The following is a 20,851-nucleotide window of genomic DNA, read 5'->3' as shown; positions in this document are numbered from 1 at the left end:
TTAGGGTTCGATTGCTGAAGGCACACAGCTGAAATTAATTAGATATGGCTTACTGTGCTTGCATTAAAAAGGCTCAAGTTCTACATGGATAAAATTACATAAACAGTATAAATTTGATATGAAAAAATGGACTTTTATTAAAGTAATTATGCCCAACAAACAACAAAAGGGAAGTTTCACAATTTGGTTTCAGTCATATAATCCTTAAGTAGAAAACTATAAAGTGACAGTCTGGTATGGAGAACATCTCCTTTAATAAACTTGGAACCTTAATCCTTGTATTAAGAAATTCTATTATGGAAGAAGTTCAGTGGAAGGAAACATCATGGGAGGTGGAGAATAGGGGAGCACAGGGAATTAAGGAGAATATTTCAGCTTAGTTGGTTCCAACTACATTATTCTCAGTTCTAAAAAACTCCCTATTTTCCCTGGTGTTTCAAAGCCCCCACCAGAGGCTTAACACACAAGAGATTGAATAATTAAAACAAAATATATCAATACTCCAAGCACAAATAGGCATATGAAAATGAGCTTAGGCCAAATTTTACCTATTCACCTAAAAAACTATTATATAACCAATTATACATACAACGCATCGATACTTAAATTCTGTAAGGTTCACAGCTGTATTGAGTCAAACAAACACTGAGACAATCAATTTTTAAATGGGATGTGGCTCATTTGGAAGAAGATTCTTAGGTTATCTTAAGAACACTCCCACTGGAACTTTACATTGAATGTACTAAATCAATCTTGGAAGACGATAGGGAAAAAAGAAAAAACCTCAATGCTTAAATTATTATAATCAACTAATCCCAAATAAGCTCTTCTAAATCTTACACATGAAGTATGAATATTAGACAAGTCCTTTACCATGAAAGGGAATTTTTACAAATAGTGTATTCCTTTAAACTCAAAAGGATGTATGTATACTTTCTAAAAGCACAGGCTATTCAGAAATATTTGCATTAAATTCACTGTAGTTCACTTAAGTCATTTAAAATTTTTGTTTTGTATCTAAAGGTGTTTCAATGCATAAAACTGATCAGCCTGAGTTCTTCAGTGTTTACACATATTTCTTAACTGGAATATCTTAGAATGGTAGTACTATACAGTCTTAAAAGCAACCCACTTTAAAAGAGGAAGTCATGATTCTGATGACCAGTTTGAAGCATTTTGGCAATATGAGTTTTGGCAATATAAATAATCTGTGTATTTTCTTCACAGTGGCAAAAATATCCTTTTGGCTCTATTTCTCTGAACCTTGAATTTTATGAAGATAAAAGTCAAGACTTTTAAAAGAAATTAGGTCTAATTACTAGTAGGATTTTTAAAAAAATATTCTCAACAGTAAAGAATTTAAAACAAAGAAAAAACAGCTGTTACATAAAAGCATGTAAGCAAATATTTCTCCCACTAGGTTCTTTAATTGGAACAAGTCTCAATTTAATCCCATAGGCATGGTCCATACAAAATAAAACTAGGTCAGTGCAATTTTTGCAAACCTTAGCACATACAAGATTTTTTTTTTAAATTCTGAATCAGTAAAAAAACATCCTTTGGGTCAGACTCAATTCCTAAACATGCTTCTTATCTGAAAATCCCAGCCATTTACCAACAGCATATATAGGAACAGAAAAATATTGCCCAAATGAACATGCTTATTTATTTCCTTGGGGTTTCTTTTTGGTAAGTAGCAGACTGTCTTTTAGTCTGAATTTTTTCACCTGAACAACAATGGGCCAGAGCAACATAAGGCCAGTAGGCAAGCCCTCCTTCAAAACCCCAGGAAAACATACAGTAGTGAGAGAATTTGGCTCCTCCTGCAAAAGAAGCCAAGGAGAGCACATTTTCATTCCTGTCTACAGAAGATACATGGTACCTGGGCATGAAAGGGGAAATAAGGGAGAATATTTCCTGTTAGCAAAAGTAAAAAAGAACTTTTTAGTTTATTTGTGGAAACGTCAGCATGTAACTTCCTTATTTTGGCATCTATGTGATCATTAATGTGATTTTCTAAATCTAGTCAAATATGCCTCCCTTCAAGATGGGCCCATTTTTCATCACATAAAGTTTTCAAGAGTCATAAGGTTAGGAATATGTTTATGTGCTCTAACTTCTCATTAAAGTTAAAAAAAAAGAACCTAATTTACCAGTATTTTTTACAAGTCAACAACCCTAGTAGAAGTGCTCTGGAGCAAACCAAAGCTGCTAGATTCCCTACCTGTCCTCCACTGTTGTTCACACAGCATGTCAACACTTGCATAAATAAAGTCCTCAATGAAGGCAGAAGGCCAGTCTTACCTACTGTAAAAATTATGCTTAGGACAGAGAGCTACTTAATTCCAATGCAACAAGCAGAGCTGTTTACAAATACCTCAAATTAAATGACCTCAACACTTTTCCCACTCATTCATCCTCTGAAGAGCAGAGTGTAGACACACACACACACACACACACACACACACACACACACACACACAATTTCTTGCTACTTGCTTGGCAAACTGTTTATTTGTTAAGTCTTCACTCTGGCCCCCACCACCCAAGATAATACCTAGGCCATCAGCTACATATGTTTAGGGCTGCACAGAGATTCATCTATCCCTTAAGTTTTGCCGAGCAAGATATGTTTCAAAAAATTAAGTTCTCCCAGGTATGGAGTAAGAGTAGAAAAAGTTACTTATGTTGATTAAAAAAAAAAAGAAACCAGCACCAAGTTTTTAGCGTTTCTTAATGGTTCAGAGTGGGTTTTTAACGATTAAAATTCCCTAACAAAATGCTTGAACAGAAGCATGAACGATAAGTGAATGCCTATTCAAGCAATATTTATATGTTGATAAGAGCCATTAAGGAAAATAATCTTGATGGGCTCACTGCCACGTGTCATTGGTTGCACAGTTTAGAAGTGGCCTGCCAACACTGAGTTGATACGAATACATTTACTCCCTCACAAGTATAGTACACATTTAAAATTACATGCCTGCAAGAATTTGTTTTAAAAATGTGGAAAATAGGTTTAAAATAAAGCTTCTTTAAAAAGTATCCTAATCAAGACAATCCATCATCAGAGTAGTTACTTCCCTACCAAAAAAATAAACAAAAAAAAACCTCAAACAACTATACAATTAAGCACCCAAATGAAAACTATTAGAGGAATATAGATAAATTTTAGTATCTGTCAGACCTAAGATCTAAAATGACCCCAGTCTTTTATGTTTACTATATAAAAACATTGTACAAATATCTGCTCTGCTGTACTAAGGAAGTCTTGCTCCCATCTCAGAGCACATGATGACTTCCAAGTGGTACCAGCTGCTTAAATGAGCTTTTCATTGCATCCTGGATGAGATACTCAGGCTTAGTAGCTTTGAAAAGCTAATTTACTTTCCTATTTTACCTGAACTGAAAACCAATCTCATCTTTTTAGACTGAGGTGATTAACAGTTAAGAAAAAAATTATTGGAATATTTTGTAATATCAACCTTCAAATCGGGACATGAAAAAAGAATAGAGAAAGAGGCTTTGGCTGTCATAGAGAGGGAGAAAAGGCTAAAAAACATGGTCTCCAAGCTACTTCTTCCTATCTTGATCTGAATTTCTTATGTAACAGCTCACACCCAACTAAGCCCATGATTTAAATTCTCTCCATATAATTTTCTTTAAAAAGTTTTTATTCTAGATATGTGTGTTGTGTTAAAACTATTTCTGTAAAAAGACAATCCTATAGACTTTGGCTTTGCCTGTGGGCAGTGTATTAGCCTAACAAAGCATGCCATTTCTATGACTCTTGGCTGTCTGGGCACCAAAGTGGTCTAGGAAATCCAAGTTATTTCAGAACCCTTTAGGAACAACGATCACAGAGTTTTCTCAGTTATTTTAATATAACTAAGGGACAGCTACTCAGAACAGCAGGGATTGTAAAGTGCATCACAGAGGAGAAGCATATGAGTGGTGGCAAACTCACTTAGCAGACTTTTATGAAACTCGCTGTCACCAATGGGGCAAGAAAACAACATCTTAATTTTCTGTTGAGATTTTATTTGAAATCTAATTCAAATTGTCAAAGCTACAAAAGGGGGAAAAACATCTGTGTGTTATTTTTGCTAGGTCACAACATCCTAAAACAAAATATCACTACTGCCAGCAGATCAGTTACACACATTTCTGATGAAATTCATAAACACAAAAAATGTTTCATTTTGAGAAACAGCCACAATGAAGATATTTTTGTACAATATAAAACAATGACAGGTCTACAGATGCAGTTACTCATGAGTATACACGTGCATTCACAAAAAAAATTCAGGAATGCTCTTCCATTTGATTTTTTTTAAACAGACTTGTTCAGGCACAAAAACAAAACCGCATTTCCAGTAAGCGACAGCATTGTAAAAAAAAAATGTGATTTTTTTTTTTTGTCAGTGTTTGCTTTTCTTTGACTTCTTGTGAGATCTGTGCGGAGATCGAGACTGAGACCTGGATTTCTTCCCTGATTTTTTAGGGGACCTAGATCGTGATCGCCTAGACCTTTTGGGTGTCCTTGAACCAGATGGTGATCTGTCAAAAACAGAAGTCAAGCGTGAATATGGAGGTAAGAACTCTATTTTAGATGTTCAAAGTACCCAACAATTTAGAGCAATGAAAAAAATCATTTAAACAAAATACTTATTTCCATAAAGTGTTACAAGCACCCTTACGTTTCTAAACTACCTCAAAATGAAGGAAATACTATCATCCTGTGCACTAGGAAAGCAAGCCATTCTACAAGGCAAGCTCTAACCTCCAAAGAATTGCTATTTTAATTTGATATGAAGTCAAGACGGATCTGTTATCCTAGTGAATTCTATGGTACAGATCAATATGAAAACAACTTTCTCATTATTAATAAAAATGTCCCCTCAGAACATAAAAGAGCCAAAGTTCTCTCTCAATTCCTCACTTCAATTCATAATTCCATGATTTGTAAAATGATGTGACAGGGGTCATTAAAAACTATAAGGAATAAGAGACCAAAAAGTATATTACCAAGAGAGATTATACATAACTTTTAGTTCTACAATTTAGGAAAAGGCAGATTCTATTCCATGATCATCTAAATACAATACGATCTAGAACGAGAACTGGATGATTTTTGAAATTCACCCCAGCCCTATAATTTTATTAGCAATAGACAACTAGAGAAAGTTTTTCAGTCCAAAAGAAACTCCTCTCTTTGAGATTTTTTAATAAGACAATTTGCCATTTAGATATCTACAATTTAAGAGGCCCCAAGTAACTTGTGTTCCTAATCTCCACACAAATAATGTAAAATCCAGAAGCTACTTAACACAAACTCATGCAACAAATGAAGCATGGTATAGTAGGAGGTAGCCTTGGAACCAAGAGGAGCAGGGTTCAAATCCTACCTGAATTACTAACAGTGTAACCACAAAAAAGACACTTATTCTCTTTCAGACTCAGTTTCTTTCCCTATTAAAGGAGGGGTGAGACTAGATGGCCCTTCAGGCTCTAAATCTATGAGAGTCTATGAATAATACTGTCATTTTGACTAACGTCAGAATGCAATAACTCAATTTATCTATACACCACAATTGTACATAACTGAAAACAAAGAAGCCTTATCAGGAGCAAAACAAAAGACCCCAAAGTCCGTGTGGGTTTTGATCAAACACACATGCTGCCTCCACAGGACAGAGTAACATAGTCTATTCTCTCTGGGTGTACATGAATTCTTAGGGACCTAGGTTCCCATCCCACAGCTGATTTACATCAAACCAGAAAAGGGAGGTATGTTGGGAGGAGGGCAAGGTCAAGGAAGGATCCTAGAAAGTAAACTGACAATGGTAAGAATTTTTTGGTGGTAGTAAGGGAGAAAAGAGAAAAAAACTATAAAAATCAGACATAAGAACTTTAAAAAAAAAAAAAGCACAGCAGCCTAGAGCCATCTAGTGTGTCCACAGGGGCTAAGGGCATGACCAATTATAGACAGTACTGCTACAAACTGCCATGCACCCCTGAGCCTCCAAGAACATGTTAAACTATGGCCAGAATGTTTTGAAAAGACAGAGAGTATTAACATTTTGGACAAATTCTCATCAGACTTCTTTTTAGATGATACCCCAAAAGAAATTATTTCAGTTGTTCAGCAAATTTCCACTAGTGGCAAAAAAATCACATGTTCCCATATTAAGTGTCTGTGGAGACAGAAGTAAAAAAAAAAAAAAAAGGAAAAAGCACACAGACAACAGAATTCATTAAATGAAGAACAGAATCAAGAAGAGTTTCCTTTATGCAAATATTTGCATCAGTCTCACATTCGTGCCTGTGATGCTGCTGTGTTGTAAGATGGTGATCCAGGGTAATGAAAGAACTTAGACATGTCTTCTTTCCTTCATGGCAAAGGCTCAGCACACTACAGAAACTATAGAGGACAGTGGGAGGGGAAAAAGGAAGTTCTTTTCTGGATTCATCTGAGGAATTGTGAATATGTATCTGAAGGTAACTGATCTTCTTTTCTCACTCAAAAGACTTTCCTTAACTCAAGAGAGAAAAACAGAATAATCTAAAATGAAAAACATTTAAGAAAGTCATCAAGGAGAATGAGAGCAAAATAACTCACAGAACTGTATTTGCTAACAATTCTCCTGAATTAAGTTCCCTTCAGTAGCAAAAAATCTTAAATGATAAAAAAAAAAATGAAATTATTTATGGAATTATGAAGAAAACTACAAGATACATTATTTTTACAATTTGGAATTTATAGAAATGACTCATAATTACCTTTTGGCCTTTTTACTAACATCTCTAGGAGAATCTTTGTGAGATGACCTGGAACGGGAACTCTCTTTGTGAGATCTTTCTGACCGCTCGGATCGCTCCGATTTTGGTGATGGGGATTTTGCTCGCCTCCCACTACTGCTCCGAGAGGGACTCGGCGACGTGCTATGTCGCCTTTTCCTGCGCAATAAAGAGCCAAAATATTCAGTAATTGGTAATGGATAGCTATGTACATTAATTCCTACCAATAATTACTTTCAACTGCTACAGCAATGTTATTTTGTATCTTTATTTCAAGTCCAACATACCAAGTGACTTCAACAATTAAGGCTTTCATTACCAAATATAATTTCTTACTAATGTCATGCTACTGAGCAAAAGATTAAGGGTAAGAACATGCCATGCCAAACATGATAAGAGTCCCAGACTTCATATGAAATAGTGACATAAACAGCTGCAGTTCCACATAAACAACAACCTTCCCTATTGCTGAAACAGGAACAGTGTCAATCTTTGGTTTAAGATGAATGAACTTAATCTCAAAGTTGCATATGAAATGTTTTATTTTTTCTTAAATCACTCTGCGAGTTTTTGGAATAATGTCTGCCATGAACAATTGTAGTCACATAATTCATGTGTGAATCTCTTTTACCAAAAGCTTTCAGCTGTAGCTAGCCAGGGTTCAAAAATATTTCAAAGGATAAACCCCAAATCTTCTGGATCAAGGGTCTTTACAATTATTAAGAAATCGTAGGCTCAAGCAGAAGCAAATTTCTGACATCCAGTAACTTGGAGAACCCAGAAATATGAACTTCTCTTCCTAATTGAAGCCCTTCTGAGATGAAGTGAAGGCCAACAACTGACTCCTCTCTCTCCTCCTCCCCTACTTCCAGGTTAAAGGCAGCCATCACTGGCACCTTCATCTGTGAGAGCTGCTTATCTGAGAGAGAAGGAAGATCTAGTGAGTTGTTTTGTTCACTTGAGTCTCAGGTTTGGTACTTGATACTGTAACTAAATTCCTCCTCTGAGGTAAGAACTAAAGATACAATCTGAACCTTGAAACAGGGAAGATGGCTACATAACCAAGTCCAACACTCTCCCTTATTCTCCAAATAAGACTGCCACCCTTTGTGGACAAGAACCAAGAGAGCCCATGACCTAAAACATCATTTTTTCAGGTGACTGCCATGATTCTCTTGTGTCTTGGGTGTCTTCATCTGTAAAATGAGGATGCTAGACTAGATGACCTCCAAAGTCCTTCTGGCTTTAGTTCTATGAGACTATGAAAATGCCACAGAACAGTCACACCAATCCAAACCTCCAACCTTCTCCAGAGAACAAAATAACAAAATGCTGTACCTTTCTTTCCTTGTTGGCGTGCATTCATCCTTTTCCTTCTTGTCTTTGGATCGAGATTCCAGTTTCTCTTTATCCTTCTTATCTCTCTCACGTTCTCTTTCCAATTCCTTCTCCTTTTCCTAAAAATTTTTTTAAAGAATAATTTCTGATATTTGCCACATTTTACAAATAATTTCAAATTCTGGGCAATTTCACTTATCTGCTTTTTTGTGTGCTTCTGTGATCTTCAAATATATATGTGAATTTAATTTACATTTGAAATGCTTTCACACAGAAGATATCTTATAAAAAGTAGGTTTTTAAATATAAGCATAAAAATAGGTCAAAAAAGAGTAAGTATCTTGTCATACCAATAGTTTATCAATATTATAAGTGGTGATTGTTCTGGCAGATTAAACTCTTATATCAAACTTAACAGAAGACATAAACTGGCTAAGCAATCTTCCTATCTGCTTGTCCTAAATCAATGAGGTGTGCAAAGTACCCATGTGCCAAGCACTATACCTATGCACAGGGGATGAAAGATAAAAATGAATGGTCCTAGCCCTTAGGGAGCCTACAATTCCAACTGAAACCCCAATTTCTACCAATCTCTCCTTTAAAGACAGGGACAATTTCTTAGTCATCTTCCTATATCCTATTTCACTGTACGTTGTACACAGTAGGCATGTAATGTTTGTGGAATGAAAGAGGCATGTGGCTCTTGAATAATTTAAGGAAGCACTTTTACACCAAGCCTCATTTAACTCTATACTAATGTGAATTTTCTTCACAAATTTACTAAATTTGAAAGAGGGGGCAAAAAATCTGCTTAAGACAACTGCTTCCTCTTCCAATTAAAATGAGAAAATGTGAAGACCCAAGAGGCAACTATGTTCTAGAACAGATGCTACTGATTTTAAACCATTACATTTCATCAAGTCTAGTGAAAGAGTAAGTTTGGAGGTGGATAATTTTTTATATACTACAAAACTCTTAATCACCATCTTGCAAAGCTTCATATACCACTCAGTCAATTCAGTGGCTTAGTTATCAGTTTTGAAAACATTTCATGTTTATTTGGATCAGAAATATATAGGCAATAAAGAGACTGGGTACTATATAATACAAAGAAATCACATTTTCCCAATTATAAATGCAGTTAAATGCCTAAAATGAATAACTTTTAAATAAGCACATAACTGATTATTCTATGACTTCTAGCCTTGTGAAAACCTAAAGAAAAATAAAAGCTTTTTTTTGTTTGGGGGGAGTGAAGATAGGAGGGAGGGACAGAGAGAGATAAGACAGGATGGACAAGATGATATTCCTCGCTCCCAGCTCTGTTAGTTTGATAAAGTACCCAAAAACAACAATAACATTTCCTAGTCCATGTAATCAGTCCAGGTCCCTACACCCAATGTAATATGAAATTTGGGACTGCTGGTCCTTAACTACCTATACATCTACTCTCTATAAGAAAGCTATGCAGGGTCCTTTTGAAAGGATAAGCTATATCAAGAGTAACGAGCTACTCTGAAAGTTGGTGTTGCTGCCCCAACTTGAAGACCCTGTAAACAAGTTTCCTACAATTCAAAATTTCACCAATTCCAATTGCTTTCATGTTCTTTGTGCCCAGAACAACGGTCTCATACTGTCACAACCATAACACCACCCTTTGGCATTCCCAGGGTCTCCCAGATATACTTAAAAAGATTAATCTATTATTATTTTATAGATAATATGGGTCCCATTGGCCCCATAATAAAGCCCTTTTGCCTATTTCAAAATACTTTTAATAAAGAATTCTCAATATGCCAAATTTTGTCAAATGTTTCTGGATGTTTACAATTCAAAGAATACAAATATAAATATGCCAATTTGTAATGTTCTTTAAAAAGGATATAAAATCTCTAGGCCATTAATTAGTCTAAATAGTCAGGCAAATGCCAAAATGTAGAATTCCCCTTACTCTCTGAAGAAGTTTGTCTCTGTAGTGTTCCACTTGTTCTTGAAAGCTCTGCCCTGGTTTTTTCGGTCTTTTCCCAGATTCCAATTCATCCTGAAACTTCATCACTTTGAGCTGTGGAATAAAAGGGCATTTAAAAGTTTGTCTTTGTTACCAGAAGATCAATCAGAAAAGGGCTCCTGAAGCCAAGCACCACTTCCTATCTGGCTTATGAAGACCAATACAAATCTAACTATTGTGGTTCAGTTATTCCAGTCGTGTCTGACTCTTCATGAGCTGTTTTTGGTTTTCTTGGCAAAGATACTGGAGGTTTGTCACTTCCTTCTCCAACTCATCTTACAGATGAGGAACTGAGGCAAACAGGACTAAGTGACTTGCCCAGGGTTACACAGCTGGCAAATGTCTGAGGTCAGAACTTAGAAAAATGAGTCTATCCACTGAACCACCTAGTTGCCCACAAATAAAACTTAACGAGGAATTAAGTCAGACTCCCAAACAAGCTCAAGAAAAGACAGAGTGGACTGGCCATAGCTGAAAGGGAGAGCGGGACCTAGGGTTTATATCCATTTTTGACACTTCATGGCTGGGTTACTTCAGACAAGTCACAGCACATGCCTGAGACCCAGTTTCCCCACCTATAAAAGAGGATCAATTAGCACTGGCACTACCTGCTTCACAATGTGTATGTGGGGGGGAGGGGGGAGGGGTGCATGACAACACATATTTTGATAGCACATCTGGAATAATTAGTTTATCAGCACAAGGGCAGTTACTTATCTGATCACCTCAAATATCCAGACCATAACCATCTGTTATCATCTTGACCACAGAGGCCATTACAACCCTCTTTTCCCCAATAAAGTTTTAAAACGAAAAAGTCTTCTTTTTGTTGTCTTGAGTTATCCTGCCCAGCTCAATGCCCTAGAGCTTTAGCACTTGGACACCATTCTTATAAGATGGTGCCCTACTTCTGTATGAAAATTTAAAAATCTGCTCATGCTCATCGTTGATGCAAGTCTGAAAACATCTAAGCTGGCTGATGAGTTTCCCTGTGCATCCAGATAGGTCCCTGGACAATTCCCTTTTTTCCCCACCTCATCATAAATAAAATTTTAAAAATTCTGCATTCAGAATTTTATTACTGATCCTTCCCATCTCTCCTAGACTTATGTGTCATGTCAAAGTTTAATCCATGAGATCTTGTCTAGCCTTTCTATGAACCACTAGAAATCTGCTCATAGGGCACATGACATATGGCCAGTTTCCTCTCCTATCATAATTTCTAAGATAAGATTGTCATTTCCCCTCAACATACTCATCATTTTCACCTGAATTTTAGAGCTATAAAGGAATTAAGACATAAATGTCCTCTTCCAACTCTTTTGTTTTAAAGATGAAAAAAACTGAACTCAGAGATACTAAAATGACTAGTTAGATCTTTCATTGGTGTGAATCAGATATAAAACAGTTCTCTGATTTTGCTACCTTTTTAAAGACAGAATTAGGATGACTAACAGAAAAGAGTGCTAGACTTGAATCCTGGAAGACCTAGTTTAAATTCCACTTCTAGCACTCATTAGCTGATAACTGTATGCAAATCACATAAAATCTCTGAGCCTGTTTCTTCATCTATAAAATATGGATAATAACCTTAATGTACTTACTTACCATGTAAGGTTGTAAGGACAAAAATATAAAGAGTTTTGCAAAGCTTAAAGCAATGGTAAATATCAATTCTCTTGGGCTGACTCACCATCCACATCACAATCCCCAAATTGGAGTGCTCCCCAAGGCTGTTCTGGACTTTCTCTCTTCTTCTCTACACTTTCTTGGTGACTTTATCATTTCTCAGAGGTTTAATTATTAACTCTATGCTGATGACTCACTAGTCTGCAGATTTAGCCTCAGTCTTTCCACTGAGCTTCAGAGTTCCACATCACCAACTGCCTATGGAACATTTTAAATTGAACATCCTGAGGACACCTAAAACTCAACATGTCCAGAAGAGAACACATAATCTTTCCCCTCCAAAACCTCTTCCTTTCCAAATTCTCCATTTCTATCAAAAGCACCACCATCCTTCCCAAGTTTGCAATGTTAAATAAGCCAGAACCATCTTGTATCCAACCCATTCTTTCTATTCTCACTACCACCATCTGAGTTTAGTCCCTCATTACCTCTTCTCTTACCATATGGCTTGCTTAACTCAATAAAGTCAACATGCTTCCTATTGCCTCACCTGGCTTTTCAAGCCCTTCATGTTCTGGCTCCAGCCTGTGTTCCCAGCTCCATTATGCATTACTCCCCTTCTCAGGCTCTAGCAGAGCCTTCACTCTGGCTCCTTATGCCTGACATTCTATCTCCCACCTCTGTACCTGTTCACCAGGTGCCCCTGTAACAGGAATGCCACCTCAGAGAATCTCTCTTCAAGACAGCTCAAGAACAATCTTTACATGAAGCCTTTCCTGATCACCTTCATGCCTGTGCCCTCCTTTCCTAACTACTTTCTACTTGTTTTTATTTATTCTGCAGGCCTCCTCTACTGTCCTTTCCCAAATTAACTTGTATTTATTTTGTATCTATTTGTACTTATTAGTTTTAGATTTATATACACCAAACATATTTATAAATACTTGCTGCCTCCCCTGTTAGCTTACGAGTAAATTATTTCATTCTTTGTGACTGTGTCCCCAGAACTCAGCTTGGCACAAAGCAGGTATATGATGAGTACTGAATTGACTGTAGATACTTATTCTAAATATATTTATTCCGTGAACTCTTATAGATGTACATCTTTCCAAAGCACTGATTTCCCTGTGCACCAAACACAGCAGCTGGCACAAAGTGAATATTTAATAAATAGTTATTACCTACTCTGCTTTTGGCAAAGTGAGCTCCAGCAAACAACTGTACCAATATGCCAAGGCAATGATCTGTTTTCTGAACTCCTCAACTACTACCTTTCTTTCTAGGTCATCTATCTGAGCATGCTCAGATGACAGTATCTCTTATGTTTCTGCCTATGCTAATTTTTGCCCAAGGGCTTTTCATCATGTTTTCTCCTCCTACTGGGTTTCCTCACATAATCCTATTTTCTTAGTATACAATGCTAACCAACCCCACCTCCCATTTCATTGCTTTGGGGTAAGATATACCTTTCCAGGGCCACAATCAAGTAATGGATCAAACTGCACACTAAGCTTCAGTGATACTGACAGCGTCATACTGAATCCTTATGAGGATCTCTTCGTGTGCCTAGTATAAACTCTGTTGTTTACCTCACAGAATGAATAGCATGTCAGCCCCTCACACACAGCATTTACTTTTACTTTCTATAAACTTCTAACAAGTTTAGTTGCCTGGTTTCACGTACCACAAATTAGGAGGTAAAAAGTAGATTACATATATCACTAGTGATATACTAAAAGTTGAAGCCAAAACAACAGAAAAACAACAAAAACAAACTCAAAAAACAGTAGTCTGGAGTCGCTAAATATAAGGGGTCCAAGACTCATCTCTCTACACATCTAACTAAACTGTGAGGACATCATTGTGTTTTTTGTATTTATACGACTGAAGGTGATATTCACAAAGGTCCTATAGTCACCAAAAAAAGGTTAAGTTATATTACATAAATTCTTTTAAACAATAATAAAAAGTTTCATTTTTTAAAGCTTTGGCACCCAAAGAGAGTATCAACCATCTAGAAAATTCACTCTATCCTTACCCAGTGATACTTGAGTAAATGAGATGTTTTGTATTTAGAAAATATTCTGGTATTTCCTATCTGGTTTCTGCTCAATTTCCTATCAGTTCTTTAATACATAATAGATTTTATTCCCCAGTAATATTATGTACATGTCCTTACTTTTCTTGGATTTTACAAAAAACAGTTACTGCTCTGAATTCACCTTGAACATATTTTAAAATCATATGAGATCGAAAATTTGTTACTTGAAAAAAAATACCACCTAAAATGACTGCATATGCTACATTCATTTATTTAAAACTCACTAGCAGGAATTCGCAAATGAATAAAAAGGAAGTTAAGAGACAAAATCAAATAAGGCAAAAGACTACTGAATTCTCAGAATGAGAGCTAGGGAGTCTTGGAGTCAGAGCTGCAAGCTCCAATACTAGCACAACTGTTTCTTATCACCCAAACTGGAACACTTAGGAAATAATTATCCTAGAGTTTAAAAAGTTAAGCTACTGTTGCCAAGTACTGTTACTCTTTCTCATATACTCTCTCTCTCTTTCTTTTTCAAGGAAAAGGCAGACCTAGACAGGTTTGTAGGTAGCTGGGAGCAAGAGTATGGAAAGGAAAATTCTGGAGATGCAAGAGACAAGAGGACTGATTGCTATCAATGGTTCAATAGGTAACATGAAGGGACAGGAGATTCAAAGCAGAGGAAAGAAAGTTAAGTCTTGGCAAGAAGTATCAATCTCAAGCAGAAAAAAAAATCAGAACAGATTAGCAGAATGAGAAAAGAACTGTCATATTGCAGGCACAATATAACAGTCTTAGAATTATTATAATTAATCTCTAACACCTATAATAGACAGCTCACATTAATATGGTGCTTTAAGGTCTATAAAAAATTTTCTACAAATACCCTGTAAGATCTAATACTGGTCTTATTCTACCTAGTGGACACTGAGCTGACCTCGAAGCCAGGAAGACCTGGGACCTCTAACACTGGTTCTACAACCCAGGACAAGTCACTGAACCTCTCAGCTCCCTAGATAGCTCCCTAGGACTCTCAATGGCAAAGGTGCTGACCTTCACAAACAGAAAGACTGCTTTATTAAGGAGTCTCCATTCCAAAGTCACAGGTCCAGTCCCTATCCCAAGTTCAAATGAGAAAACAGGCTTCAGTGAAGCAATCCACCCATAGTCACAGAGCTGGGATGTGTCAAGGCAAGGCCTGAACCTAAATCTCCTGGTTCCAAGCCTAGCACCCTTTTTAATATTGCCATGTTGTGCCTATAAAATTTTAGAACCTGGAAAGAAAGATAAGAATCACCTATTCCTACCCTTTTGTTTTATAGATAGGAGAAACAAAATCCAGAGATAAAATGAGGAGTTTTACAGTGAGTGGTTGACATTGGATAAGAGCCCTAATTTCCAGACTCTTCTCATAACATCACCTCTAATAGTCCAAACAGACTCAGCACATCAACAGTATGCTGGGACAATAGTAGACTTGGGAACAGAATAATAGAATATCTTTTGGATTAAAACTACTAAAACTGTTTTTACACCACATGCTCTCACATAGTTGGTTTAAATAATCCTAGATATTTTTATATTTTTAAAATATAATTTTCCTGAACAACTTCAAACTACATCATGTCCAAGAGCCTTTAAAATATCACATCCCCTTTAAATAATCTCTCCTCCAGGATAAACATGAGGGCAGATTTAGAACTGGAAGGCAGCTAGTCCAAAGCCCCTCATTTTAGAGATGAAGAAACAAGGCCTAGAGAGCTGAAGGCAATTTCCCCAGGTCACAAAAATATCAGGGGTCAGAACTAAGATTCAAATCCAAACTCCTCCCTCTGACTGACATCCCACTTCAACATCCCAAAATTACAAAAGCCTCTAAACACCTCAGGCAGTTATCCAAAGGCCCAACTAAAACAACATAATTTACTCATAAGAACAAATCCTTAAAAGCATTGAGGTAGCACCACAGTGCATACAACACTGGACCTGGGATCAGGAAGACCTGAGTTTAAATCTGTCTTCAGACACTTCCTTGCTGTGTGACCCTGAACAAGTCATTTAGCCCTATTTGCCTCAGTTTCCTCATCTGTAAAATGAGCTGAAAAAGGAAACAGCAAACCACTCCAGTATCTTTGCCAAGAAAACCTTAAATTGGGTCACAGAAAGTCAAAGATGACTGAAAGAATGACTGAACAACACCATAGGTCCTTAGTGACCTCAGCCCCTATCCTTATTTAAATTTGTTTTCAAAGTATCTTGAGATTTTATTTGGACAGAGATACATCCCTAACATCTAAAATCCACTATCATGTGAATTCCCTAAAAACCCTGCGCTGAGGAGACAGCCCAAGTCCCTTCTACCAATGTGGTTTATTCACCAATTCAACATACAGTTTTTAATCAAGCCTGGTTACTGAATGGTTCCAGGATTAACATTCTGGTCTTTTGAATTCAACAACCAGTTCAAGTCATGGGAGACTCGAGTTTGAGGGGGAAAAAAATGTAAAAGTTAAGAGGAAAAACCAAAGGCGCGTGTTCTAGCCCTCACTTTGCCATTGAGTAGGATGGGCTCCCTCAGCTCCATGCTGCACAAGGTTCTCTCGTTCTTACATAAAGTATCAAGACATTCTCCAACCTCACAGAGCTTACACACCCTATTGAATAATCTCTAAAGTTCTTTCCGGCATTATAATCTTTTAATTCTATGATTCTATTCCCAGTTCACACCAATCAGGAGCAACCATCTAAATGGAAGGCAGGACAACAGGAACACCTAGAAGTAACATATCCCAGTCTGACCTGCAGAAACCAGAAAACAAAGACATCTAACACAGTAATGAGAACACCACAGTCATCAAAAAAGGGTAAATTAGGATCCTCTGCTTAAGGCAGCAAACAAGTACACTAAGCACTGGAAAATTATCTTCATCAAAAATAGCTCTGATAAACCAAGTGTGGCATATAAAGAGGCTCAGCAGCCATCTGGGAATGTGCACCTGGCAGCTCAGGCCAGATGAATGGAGGAAGCTTCTGTGCTCCAGTCACAGGCTGCTCTACCACAACACCTGCCAAACACTGAGTGTTTTTAGAAAAGAAAAAGTTTACTTTAATGACGTGATTCAAGGCTCACTATAAAATTCTCCAGTAAATTTTCTAGCTCAGGCTTTTTATTTAACCTTTGATTTTGTTTAATCTTATTTGTAATTTTCCTATTCAATTTACTTTTTAGAAAATTAGAGAAACCCCCAAAGACTAAATTTAAAATGTAATCGGAATTGTAATTTATCACATCAGATTTAAACAGCATTGACAGAATAAGTCCTTCTGTGGGCAATTCAGAGTACATGTATAATACTTCAAAGTTATACTTTTCAGAAAAGAGATGAAGAATTTGTCATTTCCACAATGTCCAATATTATGAACCTCCCCAGTGCACTGCAGGGAAACCACAGGAGCCTAATATCTCTGAAAATCACTGATTTCTCCACCCAAAGTTTACACCCTACAGATACTGCACAGTTCATAATAAAACGTTATCAGTGGTTTCTGAATTGACTATGTATGAGACATGGGTGGGGAAAAGCTTGCAGTAACCTATCAACAGCAATGGCCACTTAGGGAAAAGGAAATAAGATAACACAAATAAAGGTATAATGTAAAAGCAAACTATGTAAGAAACTCCGGCTTCTTTGTCAACCTTATTCTTTTAAGTTTCAGACTCCATTAAGGCTTCACTATAGATGGCAACTCCTGGGAAGCTTTTACCACAATCTGAGGGTAAAGATTCAGGAGGATTTTCCCCAGTAAAATAACCTACCTTTTATATGGCAGGAAAGAACACGTGAAAAGAGCAAAACAAGTCTGCTCCAAGAAAGGTGTTCTTTAGGTAACAAAGACTCATAAAGACGACTGTATCCGGCCTGTTCATCTTCCAGAAGAGGAAAATGAGGTCCAGAGAGGTGGAGTCACTTGCCAAAGCTATACAAGGAGTATAGTGCAAAGCTAGAACCCAAGCCAAGATTTTCTGGGTCCAATTTCCCTGTTCTTTCTAGTCCAGCACAAGTTCTTTTTTCTCATTCCAAAACATTCAACCACCAACCAGCATATTAGCTACAATAACAATCCCCACACAGATTAACTCTGCTGTTAAAAAGAGATGTTATTTTTCCCAGTTCACAAGTCAGGCACGATGGAGGAATTAATCTGGGCCACAATGTATCAAGTAACTCATATAAATCATCCAGAATCAGGAAATAACTAGTTCGTATAATCAAAATTACTTAACATTACTCTTTTGATGAGTTTGGTTGTACTTTCATATTTCATGCTAATACTAACCTCAATTTCTCGAAGCTTAGCTCGTTTTTCTTCACTCATTTCAGAATATTTAATAGAGGACTTGGACTCTGTCATTTCTTCTTTGATTGGATTGGAATACAAATGATGTTCTTCAGATTTGGAGCTCTGAGTATCTTCCTCATCTTCACTCTCTTCTTCTTGACTTTGGGAATAAATAGGATATGTTAGCAAATTCAAATCAGTGCCACAGCTTATTCTTTTGTTCTCCCCCCATCCTGTCTTACAGTTTCTCTCTCTGTCTCTGGCTGCTTCTTAATCTTAAAATCAGTCTGTGTATTCCTCTCCTTGCTTCTGTGTTTGTTTCTGTCTACACCTGTCTTATGTTTTAGTATGTCTTAGAGTCAAATCTATCTCCATTTTGGATCAATTCCTTTCTACCTATCTGTACCTTTCTTTACTCCCCCAGAAAACATGTTATGTATGTATGTGTTGTTCCAGTAAAACATAAACTCTCAGAGGGCAAGAACTACTTCCTTCTTTTCTCATCATCCCTCTTTTTCTCCTCTACAATTAAGCACCAAATATAATTAGCAAGGCCTTACAAATGTTTATTAAATTGATGGTTTTTCCATTGTGTTAAGTGTTTATTTTTTGCATACTAGAAAATTCTGGGCAGAACACATTTATTTTGAACACATAACCATATTTTCTCATTGGCTATAAAACTTTCAGAGATATTTTCTCTGAAAAGTTTTCTGGAAAAAAGTTTTGATTCCAGCAAGTAATAAAAATCATACTTGATCACATATTGCTTTTGTGGTGTTGTATAACTCTCCCATAAACCTTCTTCAAAACTACTGAATCAAATGGATAATCAATGCAAATGTTCTCTGGTATACCACTGTTCATTGGGAATTTTTAAACATTAAATATCACATAATCGATAAGATACAGTAACAATATTAAATATTAACTTTTCAAAAAACTGCCCACAAAATGTTGATCTACACAAACTGTCAATATTGCTCTATACACCTGGAAAGTTACTACCCCCAACACTGTCTTAGGTGATTAATCTTTTGGTGGTAGTAATGGACTCTACAGATAAGCAACCAATTGGCATATACAATCAAGAAACATTATCATTAGTCTAGTCTTTATTGTAAACAGGTACAATTACTTATACTTATTTGAGTCAAGTTAATAAGCATTTATTAAGCATTTACACTGTGCCAGCACTGCACTAAGTGCTGGAGATACACAAAAAGGCAAAAACAGTCATCAAAACTAAATGCTTTCTAAATATTAAATACTTTCCAAAAGAATTATATACCTTTAAAAATTATTTTGGAAATAAATAACCCAGGGTTAAGTAGCAATTAATGTCAACATAGTAATAAAGAAAGATAATCTATCCTACTTTATAAGCCTGTGTTTATACCTTAAAAGGATGGTAGCCAGATGAATTGTTTTTCTTGAGTATGAAAAGTCCTAGAACCTTTATACGTAGAACATATCCAAGCTACTTTACCAAGTTTACACAGAGCTAGTCACCTAGGTTTGAAACCTGAATCATGTTTCACTCTTCCATCTCCCTCCTTTACTTCCTTTACTTCCCCATCATATCCAAACCAGTTGCCAAGTCCTTTCAATTCTACCTTCATAATCTCCCTCATGAATCTGTCTCCTCTTCTAACGCTACACCACCACTATTTCAGGCTTATAATAATTTATTTCTTAATCACCTCTCACCTGAATTACACTAAAAGTTTCCTTAGCTAGTGTGCCTGATTCCAATTTCCTCTATCCTTCATACATTCCTAACAAAATAATCTTCCCTAAAGGTCTAAGTATCACGCTAAGGCCATCAACACAAGAGCTGGTTCTAACCTACATTTATAGCCTTATTTCACATTATTCCCTTCCATACACTATAAAGAGGGCATGAGAGAGAGAGAGAGAGAGAAGAGAGTAGAGTCTTTCTTCCTCTCCTAAAAGCAAAAACTACTGATAGTCACTTTCAAAATAGTTATTTTAAAATGAATTTTAGAAATGAATCATGATTCCGAGTGTGAGATGTAAACTCAAAACATTTTACAAGTGAGTCCTGGAAATGTTTTGATTTATCAAAGGCCATAAAGTTGATATCAGAGACAGAACTGTTTACTAGTTCTGTTGTAATCTTGCTAGTCTACTTTTGAAGCACGTTAGAATTTAGTCAGTCCATAGTTTCCAAAGCAGTATGTATATAATAGACACATACAAATATTCAACCAAAACAAGTAAGTTTCAGCCGGTTTAAAGCTCCAAATCACTATTTTAAAATCAAGTTTCTTCCTCGGTGCTGTAGTAACCATTGCCCTCTCATAAAATGTAGTTTGTGAAATGCTATTTTAGATTCAGCCACTAGAGTGTAGTAGTGCAGCACACAAAGGAATTCAAGTGCTGGTGAGCATACTAATACAATGGGAAAACAAAAAAGGTGATATGAATTACTGTCTTTCACACCCCAGGAAGCTATCTGCACAATAATTTATCTTACCAGGCCCATTCAAATTAAATCACTCTAAAAGAAATTCCTAAACCTTTCCCATTTGAACTGAATAGGGAATTATAGTTTTTAAAGAAATAGAATGGGGGTGGCCAGGTAGCACAGCGAGTAAGAGCACCAGCCCCAGTGTCCCACCCAGAAACACCTGGCCCTGTACCCTTGAGCAAATTACTTAACCCCAATT

At 36.5% G+C, this 20,851-nt stretch overlaps 1 protein-coding gene across 4 annotated transcripts in view; it reads right to left on the bottom strand.

The window, feature by feature from the left end:
• Window positions 1-20,851, bottom strand: part of U2SURP (U2 snRNP associated SURP domain containing) — a 105,264-nt gene that overhangs the window by 23,166 nt on the left and 61,247 nt on the right. For 3 of the 4 annotated variants that reach the window (XM_069104693.1, XM_069104694.1, XM_069104696.1), the window contains 5 exons: window positions 18,156-18,318; window positions 10,091-10,201; window positions 8,140-8,258; window positions 6,784-6,960; window positions 4,021-4,560 (listed from right to left, as the gene is read on the bottom strand). In XM_069104693.1, the coding sequence (XP_068960794.1) occupies window positions 4,422-4,560; window positions 6,784-6,960; window positions 8,140-8,258; window positions 10,091-10,201; window positions 18,156-18,318 (709 nt within the window). In that variant the 3' untranslated portion in view covers window positions 4,021-4,421. Of the gene's footprint in view, window positions 1-4,020; window positions 4,561-6,783; window positions 6,961-8,139; window positions 8,259-10,090; window positions 10,202-18,155; window positions 18,319-20,851 lie in introns of those variants that run through there. The other variant, XM_069104695.1, reaches the window with a different exon arrangement.

Source organism: Petaurus breviceps, unplaced genomic scaffold (assembly GCF_028583685.1).
Source record: "Petaurus breviceps papuanus isolate PSGF00001 unplaced genomic scaffold, PetGlider_PUasm1.0 688, whole genome shotgun sequence".
Taxonomy (NCBI): domain Eukaryota; kingdom Metazoa; phylum Chordata; class Mammalia; order Diprotodontia; family Petauridae; genus Petaurus; species Petaurus breviceps.
Note: the sequence above shows the minus strand (reverse complement) of the source record. Positions and strands in the feature narration are given on the sequence as shown.